The following is a 14,506-nucleotide window of genomic DNA, read 5'->3' on the forward strand; positions in this document are numbered from 1 at the left end:
AAGTGCCTTCCCTTCCTCAGGGCAGTGCTTGGATGTGTTGCTGTTGCATACTGAACTCCAGGTTACTGAAACTCAGGGATTTGCAGCAAACTTATCCAGTAAATACAAGTACTTATTTAGCCAGGAGGCTAAATAAACGGTTAATAAACAGTTTAGCCCCCCTTTTTTTTTTCTTGTTTCAACTGTGCGTACTGCAATTAACAAAGTCCATGCTGGAGTGTATTTAGTATTTAATACATTTTAATAGTTATTTTGATTAACAAAAAAGTGTCATGTCATTAAATGTACTCATTATTGTCTAGAATAACAATATACAGTAGAAGACATTCAGGATGCCACTGTTTATGTTTTGATTACAACATTGTTTAAAATCACAATTTCTGTAGTGTTACAAATTCAGGATTTTTTTAACTGGCATCATAATCAGCAAATGTGCATCACATTGAACATCTGGGAACGAAAACCCATTGTGGTCATAAAAGTACATGGCACATGATTAATTAGTGAGAAAGTAAAGAGAAATGTAGCTTAATTATATTGGACGATACAATTTCTCCATTCTTCAGCCCAAAAGACAAACTGGATCAGACAGTAGAGAAGATAAAGCGGGTGATATGATGGTACTCTTCCCAAGGATGAAGAAGACAGTCAGGGAATGAAACCTGGAAACAGAGAGAGCGAGAGAGAGAGAGTGAGAGAGAGGTCACTAGGCGTGAGGTTTACAGTCTGGGGACGCCTAAAATGGCGGGCCCAGTCGTACCACTAGACCTCTAATGTCACATGAAAGACCTCAATAGCAAAGGACGGCTTATGCAAAACATTTCAGACAATTGAAATCAGTTTCAGGCAAATGTAGTGAAGTTCATGTGAAAAAGGCGCTGTGGCTGGATAGTAATGACGCCCCGTCTACAGAGAGACTGCAGTGGGAGCTTTTCAGTTCTCTTGTTTCAAGTAACTTGAAATTAAAGTGGCTATAATAACGACTTTTCACAAGTCAGTGCAAAGTCAAAGTGACTTTTTAGAGAAGGGTAAAAAAACCGAAACTGAGATAATGCTAGTTTTAGTGAAGAGTTGGAGAGTATTCTTTATTATATACTATTGGTTGTGTATTATTTATGGATTTTTTTTAATCATATTTGTGTGTACTACAGTATTTGAACACAAATGAAGTTACTATCCCAAATATGATAACATTAAGTAAAACCAATGACAGCAGTCTGAGTTTTAAGGACAGGCACCTCCATACATACCTTATTGACAGCATCGGGCCAGTTCTGTGTCTCCATGCAGAAGGAGCTGTGCTTCCCGTATCTCACTCCAGCCTTTCCTTCAATAGAACCATCCAGGAAGTTGGCAGTGTAGAACTGGACTCCTGGTTGGCTGGTGGAAACTTCCAAGACACGTCCACTGGCTGGATGACGGACTCTGAAATGTTTGTTTTTCACGTGTGTTTAAAAAGGGTTAGTGTGCTGATGTGTGACTGTAAGAAAGAGAACGTAACTTCTGACACACCGGGCAGCATGTCTCTCGCTCCAGGCGTCCTTGGGTGCTGATAAACAGAAGTTGTGGTCAAACCCTGGACCCAGACCTTCTTTCAGCCGTGGGCCAAGAAGAACTGGCTTTCTGAGGTCAAACGGGGAACCTTCCACAGCTCTGATCTCTCCTGTGGACACATTGGACAACAAAGTCATGATTAGCACTTAAAACTGTAAGAATGTGACACAGTAGATTCTAAGAAAGCATGTCTGGAAAGGATAGAATAGAATAGAATAGAAAAACTTGCAGATCAGTATCTCAGGCCCAAGTACTCAAGTATGTCACAGTCGCACATAATTAAATTGGGGATTGAACAAGCATGATTGTCAATACTTGTATCAACATCAACATTTTCGCAACAAAGAATATTTTATTCTTCAATGAAAAACATGAATGATGTACAGACACCCAAACATGTGTCAACATTTTGGAAATTAAAAATTAGATGGATCATAGGTCTATAGAATAAATACCACCTGTGTGGATTCTTCATATAAAATTCCTCAGCATTTTGGAAAGGAAAATTCTCATCTCTGCCTCAGAATTTGAACGCATCAAAATTAGTCAGAGCATTACAAACCAATCAGATGCCGCCTTTCAAAAGGTATAGACCACATGGTATCAATTGACCAATCATGTTGCTCGTTACTGGGCGTAATAAGCCGGAAGTCAGTTGCGAGTTGTGCACACAAGCTGATAATTGGCTATATTTGGTGAAAATATATGGATTTAGACAAAATTAGACGGTGACAAGTAGTGATGGCCATTATACACATATCTTAGACGGCTCTGAGCAACTGGTCTGCTATTTTTTCCTCCATCTTTTTCATTAATTGACCGTCTGCAGGATGGCTCGCTGCCTAAAACCATGCTTTTTCTGGTCTTTTAATGCTGATCTGCAGCCTTGTTATTTGATTTTTACGAGATTTTTCTGACTTTATTTTCAGAATGTTCTGCTGCTAATTTCACACACGCACGCGCACACGCACACACACACACACACACACACACACACACACACACACACACACACACACACACACACACACACACACACACACACACACACACACACACACACACACACCCTTATTGTAGGGTGGTATCTGTAGCATCCTCCAGCTCAGGTCCTCTACCACGAGGGAACGGGATTATTTAATTTGTGTTCGTGGAGCCGCGGGTCTCGAGAGCTCTGCAGAGCTCCTCCTGTCAGTCAGCTGCGTCGGATATCATTAGAAGCAGTTTTCCATTGTCTTTTATTTTTCACACTTTTCATGGTAACATTATTATAACTAACGTCGCGTCCAGGTCTTGTTTCGCGTTCTGACCACAGGCTGAGGAGCTGCAGCCGCTGAGCAATGCAGTATGAAGCTGCAGGGGGCGCTCCGCTCCGAGACGCTCCAATATTATTTTCTAACCCACAGAACTTCTTAATAATTATTACTTTTGGTCCATCAGCAACTACTAAAGAAACTACATACTACTGTAAATGACAGCTTGGATTTTATAGGCATAAAATGAGCCTTTTAACGGCTTCACATGAAAGAGCATTTTAATCAGTGTGTTTACGTAGGTTACCATTGGAAACGGCTTTTAGAGCTTCGTTCTATCACTGTAAACCTCCATTCTTCTCTGATGTTGAAGCATTGGATTCAGACACACCCAGAAATAAAGTGAAAGGAGCAGAAATTCACTATGGAATGCCCAAATGTTGAAAAATAAGCCCCAAACTCATACACCCGTTATTTTTCTTTCCCTCTATGTCCACTCCGGGGCTCCGGACTAAAGAAAGACGGACGTGAAAAAACACCAATAGAGACAAGAAGAGACATAATGTTTTCTGGCACTTTGGTCTGCATCTGAGGTTCAGGTCAAACTAGATGGAGCGACCCGGACTGAACCGATGAATACAGTCTGTCTCCTGGTTCCTGTTTGAGCGCTGTCAGCGCCAAATTGTTGAAATCAGTGACGTATCACGTTTTGGAGTGACGCAATGACGTAGCTCTCACTTGGCTCCACTAACAGTGGAAAAATACCCGGTTCTTTGGTGGTGCTTATTTAAGAACTGGCTCTGGCACCAGCCCTGAACTAGCTCCTGGTTCTTTTTGGTGGAAAAGCCCTACCAGAGGCCTGGGAGTTTGAGGTCCTCTACCAGAGACCTGGGAGTTTGAGCATTCTGTGCAGTATCTTAGCTGTTCTTAGGACTGTGTTCTTCTGGACTGAGGCTTCAGAGGTTGTTCCTGGAATCTGCTGCAGCCACTGTCCAAGTTTGGGAGTCATGAGTCCAACTACTGCTACTGTGACCACGTCAGCTTTACCCAACTCTGACTGCTCCTTCAATCCTGGGTACTTCTCAACTCTTATCTGTTCTTGAATGAATGAATGAATGAATGAATGAATGAATAATCCTATTGAGGATTCAAATATATCTATCATGGCTATGCAGTGTTAATTTGTGCCCCAAAAGAATGAATGAATAATCCTATTGAGGATTCAAATATATCTATCATGGCTATGCAGTGTTAATTTGTGCCCCAAAAGAACATCATGCCACTTTATAGGCTAATAAATTATGAACATTTATATTTCTTTATTTTTTTTTTTTAATGTGCATATTTGTGAAGCACTGTATGAAACACTGAGAGCATAGTTGTTTAAGAATCACATTACTTTCCCACATGATTGTGAGTTCCATTCATTCTGTCACCCACGTGTTCGATGTATAAAGGTTTCACCTGTGGGAATCAATGTGTCGTCCACAGGTAGGTAGGATGGAGCACTGATGGACACTTCGTGATCATAGATGTCTTTTGCATTCTGAAGCCACACAGACCAGACACACCAGAAGATTCCTGTAAAACCAACCTCAGTACTTGAAATTCCATCAAAACAGAACCAAACTGATCATCCACTTTGTTTGTAAAGCATTAACAGCAACAGTGAAAAATAATAGAATTCATTTATTCTGAAATATATCTGAAGCAGAACGAAGTTAGACCAATCTATACTTCAAAGTCGGGACAAATCAGAAATGGAGCCGTATTCGTGTTATTGAATCACCCTTTTTAAAAAATGTCAAAATTTTTAATTAATGAACTTATGTGAACAAATGGAAGGAAAAAAATGATGAAAAGAGGATAAGAAGTTATGTTTGGTTACACTGATTCAAAAAAAGAAACCCTGAGGTGATTTGTATTCAAAACCAGAGAACTAAGTTTCTGGAGTCAGAAGACAAACTGATGAAATGTGCTCACCTGTCCAGCCAGGTTGAAGTAGGTGTGGTTGGTGAGGTTGACAGGTGTGGTTTTGGTAGACCGGGCTCGGTATTCAGCCGTCAGTGTGTTCCCCTGAAAAACAAGTCCAATCATATTCCCTTCAATTCAAGTCAGCTTTATTTGTAGAGCACTTCAAAACAAGTGCGGCTGAAACCAAAGTGTTTTACATGAACAAACTGATAATAACAATAAAAGAGTAGCAATTAAATATAAAATGAAGAATAAAATTGACCAACAATAAAAACAGGTGCAGTCTCAAACATGGTTAAAAGCCAGGGAATAAAAATGGGTCCTAGGATTGGTTTCAAAAGTGGACAGTGAGGGGGGAGTGTCTTGACAAGTAGCGGGAGCTCATTCCACAACAGAGGGGCGGAAACAGAAAAAGCTCTGCCCCCTCTGAGCTTCCGTTTGGACCTCGGTTCCTCCAGAGGTAGATGATCAGCTGACCGGAGGCAGCGAGCAGGAGTGTAGGGGTGGAGCAGCTCAGAGAGGGAGGCCAACAAAGGAGTTCTAAAAGGCACAGGTAGCCAGTGGAGGGAAGCCAGAACGGGAGTGATGTGTTCCCGGCTATGATATGCTCCAGTTAGAAGTCGTGTGCTGCAGCGTTCTGGACTAACTGCAGGGAAGACAGTAATCCAGCTGAGATGTGATCAAAGTGTGGACTACTGACTCAATCACTTCGCATCAACAAACCAAACATAGACAATTAAAGATGAAGTGTCGGTCTATAAACACTTTATCATTCAGACCAGGGAGGAAACAGTTCTAACCCCGAGAAAAGTCAAGTTGGCACCAGGACGAACTACAAACCAAACTTAAAGGAGCTTATAGCTCGAGAATTTAAAATACAAAGCCAAACGAAAAGGCCATCAACAGACAAAAGAAAAAGAAAATCAAATATTAATAATTCATGTACATTTTGGAGAAATATTCAATATTAACACAGGCCGTTTGGTTGGAATGCTCAGAGTTGACTACAAGTACATGTTGGAGCTTACTAAAACACATATTAATGGGCCAAAAAGTCAGCAGTCAGATGATCAAACCACATACCAAATGTTCAGCACTATACCAGACACACATAATTACCAGGAGTGTTTACCAGCAGGGTGTAGCAGACAGAAACCTCCAGCTCTCCGGGATAACCTTGGTCTCCGTCAGGACTGCTTAGTCTCAGCTGCACACCATTGTCGACCGCTGTCGCGCACCAAATAGCCTAAAAGGTAGTCGGATTTCACATATAGAAATTGTTCCACTGATTTAACAGCCCCAAAGTGCTTTACACTGTTCATCACATTCACCCACTCACACACACAGTCCCACACCTGCCTCCTGATGAGGCAGACATGCACGCAGACAAAAGGTCAAACATGTTGAGCTCCACATCTTTAGAGCTGCTCAGGACTCTGGACACCCAATAGTTTCTTCTTCGCTGAGCTGTCCTCAACTGTTCTACCTGTCCTCCTTGGTTTAAATCCATTTACTCTGCAAAGACTTTTCCTGTATTGCCTAAAACCGTCCTTTTACAGAGACTTTTATGAAGGGCTTATTTAGAGGCTTGATGCACTACTTTAGTGGTAGTCGTCTTGTCCAAGTTTGTATGGGACAGTGATGAGTGTAGTGACTTCCTGCTATGTTCTTCTGGCATTTTCTGAGGTACTATTACCTGGTGTCACTCATCGGTGGTGTCACTCAGTCCTGCCTGAGGCCTTGAGGTGACTCAGTTACTGAGAAATCTCTGAGTGATTGGCTTCAGTGGCTTGTGATCCTGAACAGGGTAAAGCTGGATGGATGGCCTGGACCTCCAATACATCTCCAGGAGCTGTTGGCTGAGTGACTCATCTCTGAGTCCGACAGTTATTCCTTTGATTAGTTGGAACATTTCTGACTTCAGTTACCTTTGTTTTGTTTGTTTTTTACTTTTTCTCCCAGTACATGGATGGATGTGGGAATCCAATAAAGTCATACTTTATTGGATTGTGTGATAGTACATTATATTTGTTTACACTTGTTGTGACTAAGTTATAGATGAGATCATATTTTATGACCAACTCATGCAGAAAAGGAGGAAATTCTCAAGGTTTCTCATACTTTAGTTTACCACTGTGTATGAGAACAGCCTATCACAGGGAACCTAACTTCGGTGCCGGTGTGCCACTTTTTAATGAATGATTTCACTTTCGTCCTGCTACAGGATCTGGGGGACTCAGTTTTGGCTTTTCTGTGGAGCTTGGTCATGACAATCATTAGATTCACACAGGGACATCTAAAAAAGGAAGACAGGGACTCTCCGAGCTAAGAACATTTCATTTTATCCATCAATGTTGTGAAGTCTAACAATTTCAATAAGATATGGTTAATAAAATATGTTTAAAATGATTCGTTCTTTAATCATGTTGCCCCTTTTTCTTGCAACAATTGATTTGATTCATGAAAAGACATATATGTAAGCTTACCTTATTGAAGCCCTTCAGACCCCCATGCAAAGCATTTGGTCCATTGTTGAGATCCAGCTGGTATTCCGTTCCTTCCACTGTGAAGTGTCCACCTGCAATTCTGTTGGCCACACGACCAACAACTGCCCCAAAGTACCGTTTGTCAGAAACATAACCTGCAAACACAAAATGGTCACAATGATCAGAAAAAGGAAAGAAATGAAAAGCGATGATAAACCCTTTCTCTAATGGAGCAGAAAGGACAAACACTTGAACCAGTGGGGTTAATACGTGACACAAAGACATTTACTGCTAAGATTCCATGTAAGACACGCCTGTGCAAATCTCCAATATTTTTTGCCAATGGTAGTTTATTTAATCCACCCCAAGCTGGTTTTACCTCCAGTTTCACTTTCAGAAAGGCCCTCCACGGTGTGTCTGCTCTGTCTCTTAGTTTTTCCCTATTTAAGGCCTTCACACAGCTGTGCTAAAGACCCAGTGCCTCCCACCCAGTACCACCAAGCAGAGGGCCCATCCTATCACATTCTGGAAGGTTTGGTCTGATCATCAGCCTGGGGAGAGAGTATGGGGGTATTATTGTAGCAAAACTATTTGTCTATGTGTATGGAGAGTTGTCTGTCTGTACCTCTCTGTCTGTCTGTATCTCAATCTGTCTGTCTGTACCGCAATCTGTCTGTCTGTACCTCAATCTGTCTGTCTGTATCTCAATCTGTCTGTCTGTACCTCAATCTGTCTGTCTGTATCTCAATCTGTCTGTCTGTACCGCAATCTGTCTGTCTGTATCTCAATCTGTCTGTCTGTACCGCAATCTGTCTGTCTGTACCTCAATCTGTCTGTCTGTATCTCAATCTGTCTGTCTGTACCTCAATCTGTCTGTCTGTATCTCAATCTGTCTGTCTGTACCTCAATCTGTCTGTCTGTATCTCAATCTGTCTGTCTGTACCGCAATCTGTCTGTCTATACCGCAAACTGTCTGTCTGTATGTGCAGTTTCACAATTGGCTGTTTTTTTACACGTGACTTTTGCTACACTTCTGCCATCTGAAGGATTCGAAACTGTAAATCCTGGGTTTTGCTGCCCTGAGCTCAGGCTCACAGGCTCCTTCATTCGGCCCTGCCTCCTCAGTAGTTTACGACTGCCAGCCATCAGGCGGTGCTATGTCCCAGGCTCATTGAGCGTATGCGACATTGGTGACGGGGTGCAGACAACGATGGAATCCCAACTACATGCTGTGAGTACATATCAATAATTTTGCATTTTTTTATAATTAGTGAGGCGATTGCTGGGCCTACACCTGGAATATGATATTTAAAGAAGGCCTTCAGACAGACAGATGATGACATCAACGGCGCATCTTCCCATGGAGTTCCCAGTCGTGCCGCTTGGAGTTTGGGCTCTCATAGCGGCCAGCGCAGGGATGTAGTGGAGTCTATTTCCTCCTGCTCCCCATCTCCACCTCGACAAACCTTTTCTCCACCTACACCACCTCCCAACAGTCTCCTCTCCCTCGACACCACCTCTTCCAACCTCTCCACCACCTCTCCTCAACCTACAGCACCTCCAACCACCTCCTCTCCACCGACACCACCTCCAACCACCTCTTTTGCATTCCCAGCTCCACCCCCACCCTTTCTGTTCCACCATTTAAAGGACTGTCTGCTCTCTTCTCACCATTCTCTTCTTCACGCCTCCCCTCTGGCACCTTTCCTCCTGCAACCCCATCTGCACCTCCTACGCTCCTTACTACACCTCTTCCTGCCCTACTGCCCCCTCCTCAGGACAGGATATTAACGTCACAATTCGTGACACGGTGTTTTTTTTTTCCAGGATTCTGATTGACTGTCATGGCTTCATGCTTCTTGCTACACTGCCCCCTACAGGTTTGGCATGCTCATAGCAGCTCTGAACCAGGAGTATATGCGGTCCGTGTAAATGATTTTATTTTATTTTTACAGGTACGTGTAAAAGTGGCCTAAAAATTCACATGTGTCATAACAGTTCTGCCCTGATCACAGCCATATGCTAATGTACATTCACAGTCATAGCGCCACCTTGTGGTATGAGCAATGTTGGTCAAGTAACTTTGGAAATCGGAATCAGTCACTTATTAATTCTCCAAGAAAGTAATCCAGTTAGTTCACTGATTCCGTATTCTCAAAAAGGGAGTTTCTCACTTTCCTGTGCCTGCTTGCTCGATGCTTGCTCAAATTTGAGGTGGAATTATTCTGTAAATTAGAGACGTTTTAGCTCTTTCTCTGCTTCACTATACCTGAATGTAACGATGATGTCATCATCAAACTTGTGAAAACGCCCAACAGTGAGACCCTCATTGCAATCAAGTGTGTCACAACTGAGAGAGACCTGAACCATGGAGGACTGACTTTGGACATCCCTGTTGTAGATAAATGTTTTCGTCAGCGGACGCTCAGGTTTTCGTCACCGTTTACCGAGTCGAACTCAAAGTAACGTTGATCCTGCTCTCTGCTGCACTCCATGTTGTTGTCACTACACGTCTGTTGTTTACCGCTGACATCGCACTGCACATACGACACTGTTACGAGACAGTCTCACAATACAAAATCTGTTTTCAACGCAGTAATGTGGCATGCTGGTGTGAAAATAACTTAAATATAATAACTGTTTCTGCAAATGTACTTCATTACTTTACTCATAATTTTAAAAAAACAATCGGATTAGAGTAACACATTACTTCTAACACGTTACTGCCCATCAGTGGTTGTCAGAAATGTGACACTTTGATGTATCTATGTACATTTCCACCACACTCCCACGGCGTGAAGGTTTAGGCCCTGTTTACACGACAATGTTTCACGTGACAACACAAAAATTTTTAAAGCAGTGCGTTTACACTGCAGCAGCGGACACAGAGACAACGATGTAGTTAGTATGCCGGGCCACTGGAGGGCGCTGTTGCTTGATTTTGTAATGAAACTACACAGACGTGTGTGCAAAGAACAGAACACTATAAACGTGAAGAAAATGGAGAGAACCTGACATCCGCAGTAACAGGCTCTGTTGCCTCCATCAGTCTCCGCAGGAGGAATTTGTGCCGTGAAAGAATCTTTCCACCTTGGGAGCCGGATTAAAAACTTTGTGGATACAGTGCATCCGCAAACTGGTGCCGTTTAAACGGACCCCCCAATAGTGAAGAAAGTTTTGTGGATACACTTGAATTCGTTGTCGTGTAAACGGGGCCTTAATTTCCACTGTATTTGTTGAAGATTGAGACTAAAGGCTTCAAATGGACCTGAATGCAAACAATACTTGTATATATTGAATATGTTTGTATATAGAGCAAACCTGTCGTTACCGTCACCCTGGAGCATGTTACAAACACATCTTTATGGTAATGTTCTGAGGGTTGTTGGGTCGGTTATTTCCCACCTTCCAGGTCATCGTAGCCCAGGACGACATCCTTCATCTGACCATCGTTTCCACTGCAGTGAACAGACCTGATGATGGCCCCAAAGCTGAGGACCTCAACCCGGACCTGGGAGGACTGGAGGACCCAGACATCCACCGGTCCCAGACCAGAGACCTGACCCCACTGCTGATGGCTCACCTCAGTCATCTGGACCCTGCACGCACGCGCGCGCACACACACACACACACACACACACACACACACACACACACACACACACACACACACACACACACACACACACACACACTTATGGCGTTACCTGAGTTTATTTTGAATTTCACTGAAACACAATCTCCACATATTCACTTTTTTGGTTTTTATTTGTGTAATTGTTTTTTAATTATTCCTGACTGATTTCCGGTCTGTTTTCAGCACAAAACTCCGAACGGTTCAAACATAACTGACTCTGTCCACCTTTTATTACTGGTTTACCCGAAGAAATGTACCCTTGGTGGGTAAATCTGCTGTGATTCTGGTAGCTTCTTACCCTCAAACACAACAGAACTGGACTCCAACTGCGACACGTCGGACAGCTCACTTCCTGGTACGGAGGGTAAGAAGTCCTCAGTACAGTCTGACAGGCATCATAATACCGTCAGTACAGAGTGACAGGCGTTATACTACACCCAGCACATTTAGATAGGCATTCTGTCACAGTACAGTCTGAGACGGCTACAAACTGTCCTCAGTACAGTCTGACAGGCATTCTGAGACACGCAGTACAGGTTGACAAGCATCCTGCCGTATTGCTGCTCTCACTGCAGCCTGACAGCCTAAAATAGCCCTCAGCACAGACTGACAGGCAAAAACTGCTCTCAATACATTCTGACAGATATTACAAAGCCCTCAGTACAGACTGAGATGAGGTGAGCGGTGTATGAACTACGATGGTGGTGGTGGTGGTGCGGGGGGGGGGCTAGTATCCACTAGTCACCCTGAACCGACAGACCCCCCCACAGCCCTTGCTGATTTGCATTGTATTGCTTTTGTCTTTTCCAGACGGCTTGACTCATCGAGTAAATGCAATGACAAAAAGCAAATGGAAAAGACAAAGACAAAACAGGAGAAGCATTGACAAAATGGAATAAGCAAAGACAAGATAGAAAAAGAATATGACTACCTTTGTATATTTTTTGTATTATTGATTCTCTTTATATTTCCACATGTATTTCCTTTTAATTTTGGCACTCATGTGATTCCATATTTTTGAACGTACCCGAGTCTTGGTCCGTGTACGACCGACCCAGCCATTCGATTTTCATTTTGATGTCAGAAAAGGAAAAACCGGAAACCATCCGATTTCCGATTTTCGTTTTAAAATTGAAAATCAAAAAACAGAAATCGAGTCGTTTCCCATTTTCTCGATATGCGTTTCTTCAACAGAATTTGGGAAATAACATATGACTGTAATTCTTTATTTCAAGTTTGATTTGCCAGAAAACCCGGAAGTGGACCTTCTTCTTCTCTTGATTGGAGAGTAAACAACGGCACATTGTGTTGCTGCCCCCTTCAGGCTGTCTGTGAGCTTTGAACTTGCCCACCAGTTGATTTAGATGTTTAATCGGCTGCTGCAGTTTAAATTAAAAAAATTATAAAAATGCACACGGTGCTCCATTCTCACCAGTTCGTCTTTGACCTTTTGCAGCATGGGAAAAGGCACACGCTGTGCGGTGTGCAACAGCATGTGGCACAGCGTCTTCTCTTAGCTCGATTTTAACTGGTTCACTTTTCAACGTTCCCCGTATGGCTGCTGCTACTTGCTTCAGTTGGTTGAGATCTCATCTCCTCTTCTCACAAGGTTCATTTCAACTGACAGGGAGCAGCTGAGCAGATTGTTGACCTTTTGTCCACGCACAACATACATTTTGGACATGTAGTCTTTGCCTTTGTATTCTACAGTCACATTGAGGCAACCTACGTGCAATAGCTCCCCCTCCTGGGCTCTCTAGAGGGAGCTCAGATGGCTGTAGCGCCTTTTGGATGAGGGAGTGGAAAGTTTCTTCATTTATGACATTAACATCAGCTCCCGTGTCAATTTTAAATTTGACAGGGACAGAATGAACTTGGAGCTTCACAGTCCATGCTTCACTTTTGTTATTTGGATTGCACACTGAGCCCAGAAAGTAGGAGGTCTGCTCACATTTCTCTGTTTCAGTGACTTCATTAACTGACCTGCCACTGTGACACACTGTGGCCCAGTGCCCCATCTGATGACAGTTATGACATGCAGCTTTTGAAGCTGGGCACTTTTCATCGCCCCTGTGCTGTGACTTGCCACATTTTCCACACTTTTTCCTCAGTCCCTCCCCATTTTCTATTTGTGTCCGACTTGCCTTGTTTGCGTTGTGGTTCCCAGTTAGCGTTTTTTGCTACTGTGTTGCCTTGCTGACTGACTTGTGCTGCGACCTCTTCTGGTTGCCTCACAGTCTGTACAGTGAGCGCCAGCGTGAGAGCCGACATTCACTGCAGCTTGGGTGAGGGGTCGTTATCCTGAATCCCGACAACAATCCGGTCGCGCATGTGCTCCTCTCTGGCAGCTCCGAAGTCGCAGTGCTCGGACAGTTCATAGAGGGCTCGGATAAAACTCTCTGCTTTCACCCCGGGACGCTGGACACGCTGGTGAAAACACGCCCGTTCGTGTACCGCGTTCCTCGGCGGGAAATAATATTCATTGAACTTAGCCAGGACAATCTTTGTATCGTCTTTGTCCTTGACCTCCGAGAATGTAAACGGCTTGAAAATGTTCTCAGCTTCATCGCCCATTGCGTATATTCAGCAGCTCACCTGCACTGTGCCCTCGTCCTTATCGAGCCTAGTGGTGATCCTGTACCGCTCAAATCACTGCAACATCTCCTTTTGCTCCGGCAGCTCTTAATTCAGGCATCAGTTCTTTCCTCCTCCTCCTCACCGCATCTGTGTCGTCCTTGTTTATGAAGATTTTGGAGCCTTTTAATCTCCCGGTACTCTGTAAAATGGTGGCCTTGTCCTTATATCGCGCAGCCTTATATTCACGCAGCCGAAAAGCCGTCGAGGAACCGCTGACACGGTGGCTTATTCTCTGTCCTCGCAGCAGCACGCCAAAATAACACTATATACTGTATACAGACGTACCAAGCATTAAGACTCTCTCCATTTCTTATGGCAACATTTACAATTACTGAACAAAACAATTCGGTACATCACTTTGTAAAACACAGCGATCTGCAGCATGTCAATACACTGAGCACCATTTTTTTTTCTTACATCAAAGAAAACTAACTATTATACTCAGGAACAATTTAACTACATCATCAACTTCAGAGAACAGTTGATCAAGAATCCACCTCAACAGTAGAAGCCTTAACGACAACTTTCAAAACATCAAATTCTTTCTAGTTCAGTTCGAATGTCATTTTAATATTATTGCAATTTCAGAAACGTGGTTATTTTATTTTTCAGCATATGGACAAAAACAAGCAAAAAACAAAACAACAACAACTGCGAAAAAGACTCAGACATGTCTGGTTAAGCAACTGGAAATGAGATGATATATGCAATAGTGATCACAGAGTCACAATGTCAAATAATTTTCAATCATCTTCCACTTCATCTAGAAAGGTGAGAAACGGCTCCCAGATTAAAAGAAACTTTAATATCGAGTCAGTCATTTCCATTCCGATAGCTAAAAGCATTTTGGCAATCCATGTTTGAGAAGGTGGATCTAAAGGAGACACATTTTATAACCTGTTGCAGGAAGACGGATGTCCAATGTTCTGGCCTCCGGTGGCTGTCCAGTCAAGATTCCTGCTGCA

General features: G+C 43.1%; 1 protein-coding gene across 2 annotated transcripts; it reads right to left on the minus strand.

The window, feature by feature from the left end:
- Window positions 1-214: 214 nt before the first annotated feature.
- On the minus strand, window positions 215-11,381 carry galm (galactose mutarotase). 2 transcript variants are annotated; one of them, XM_080481529.1, is made up of 9 exons: window positions 11,203-11,381; window positions 10,673-10,866; window positions 7,268-7,422; window positions 5,914-6,027; window positions 4,791-4,883; window positions 4,272-4,353; window positions 1,513-1,663; window positions 1,251-1,425; window positions 215-662 (listed from the first exon to the last, which is right to left on the minus strand). In XM_080481529.1, the coding sequence occupies exons 2-9, from the start codon at window positions 10,857-10,859 to the stop codon at window positions 585-587; spliced, it is 1,035 nt and encodes a 344-aa protein (XP_080337655.1). In that variant the 5' UTR covers window positions 10,860-10,866; window positions 11,203-11,381; the 3' UTR covers window positions 215-584. The 2 variants fall into 2 exon arrangements, with proteins under 2 accessions (XP_080337655.1, XP_080337656.1); XM_080481530.1 differs by lacking the exon at window positions 5,914-6,027 and having other exon boundaries at window positions 226-662; window positions 11,203-11,263.
- Between the last annotated feature and the right edge of the window lie 3,125 nt (window positions 11,382-14,506).

Source organism: Lipophrys pholis (genome assembly GCF_963383615.2).
Source record: "Lipophrys pholis genome assembly, chromosome: 15".
In the NCBI taxonomy this organism is placed as follows: Eukaryota; Metazoa; Chordata; class Actinopteri; order Blenniiformes; family Blenniidae; genus Lipophrys; species Lipophrys pholis.

Coding starts and splice junctions, on each gene's coding strand:
- galm (XM_080481529.1), bottom strand. CDS start 10,859: ATGACTGAGGTGAGCCATCAGCAGTGGGGTCAGGTCTCTGGTCTGGGA. Junction 7,423..10,672: donor GGGCTACGATGACCTGGAAG/GTGGGAAATAAC, acceptor TTGTGTTTGCAG/GTTATGTTTCTGACAAACGG. Junction 6,028..7,267: donor GTCTGAAGGGCTTCAATAAG/GTAAGCTTACAT, acceptor ACTACCTTTTAG/GCTATTTGGTGCGCGACAGC.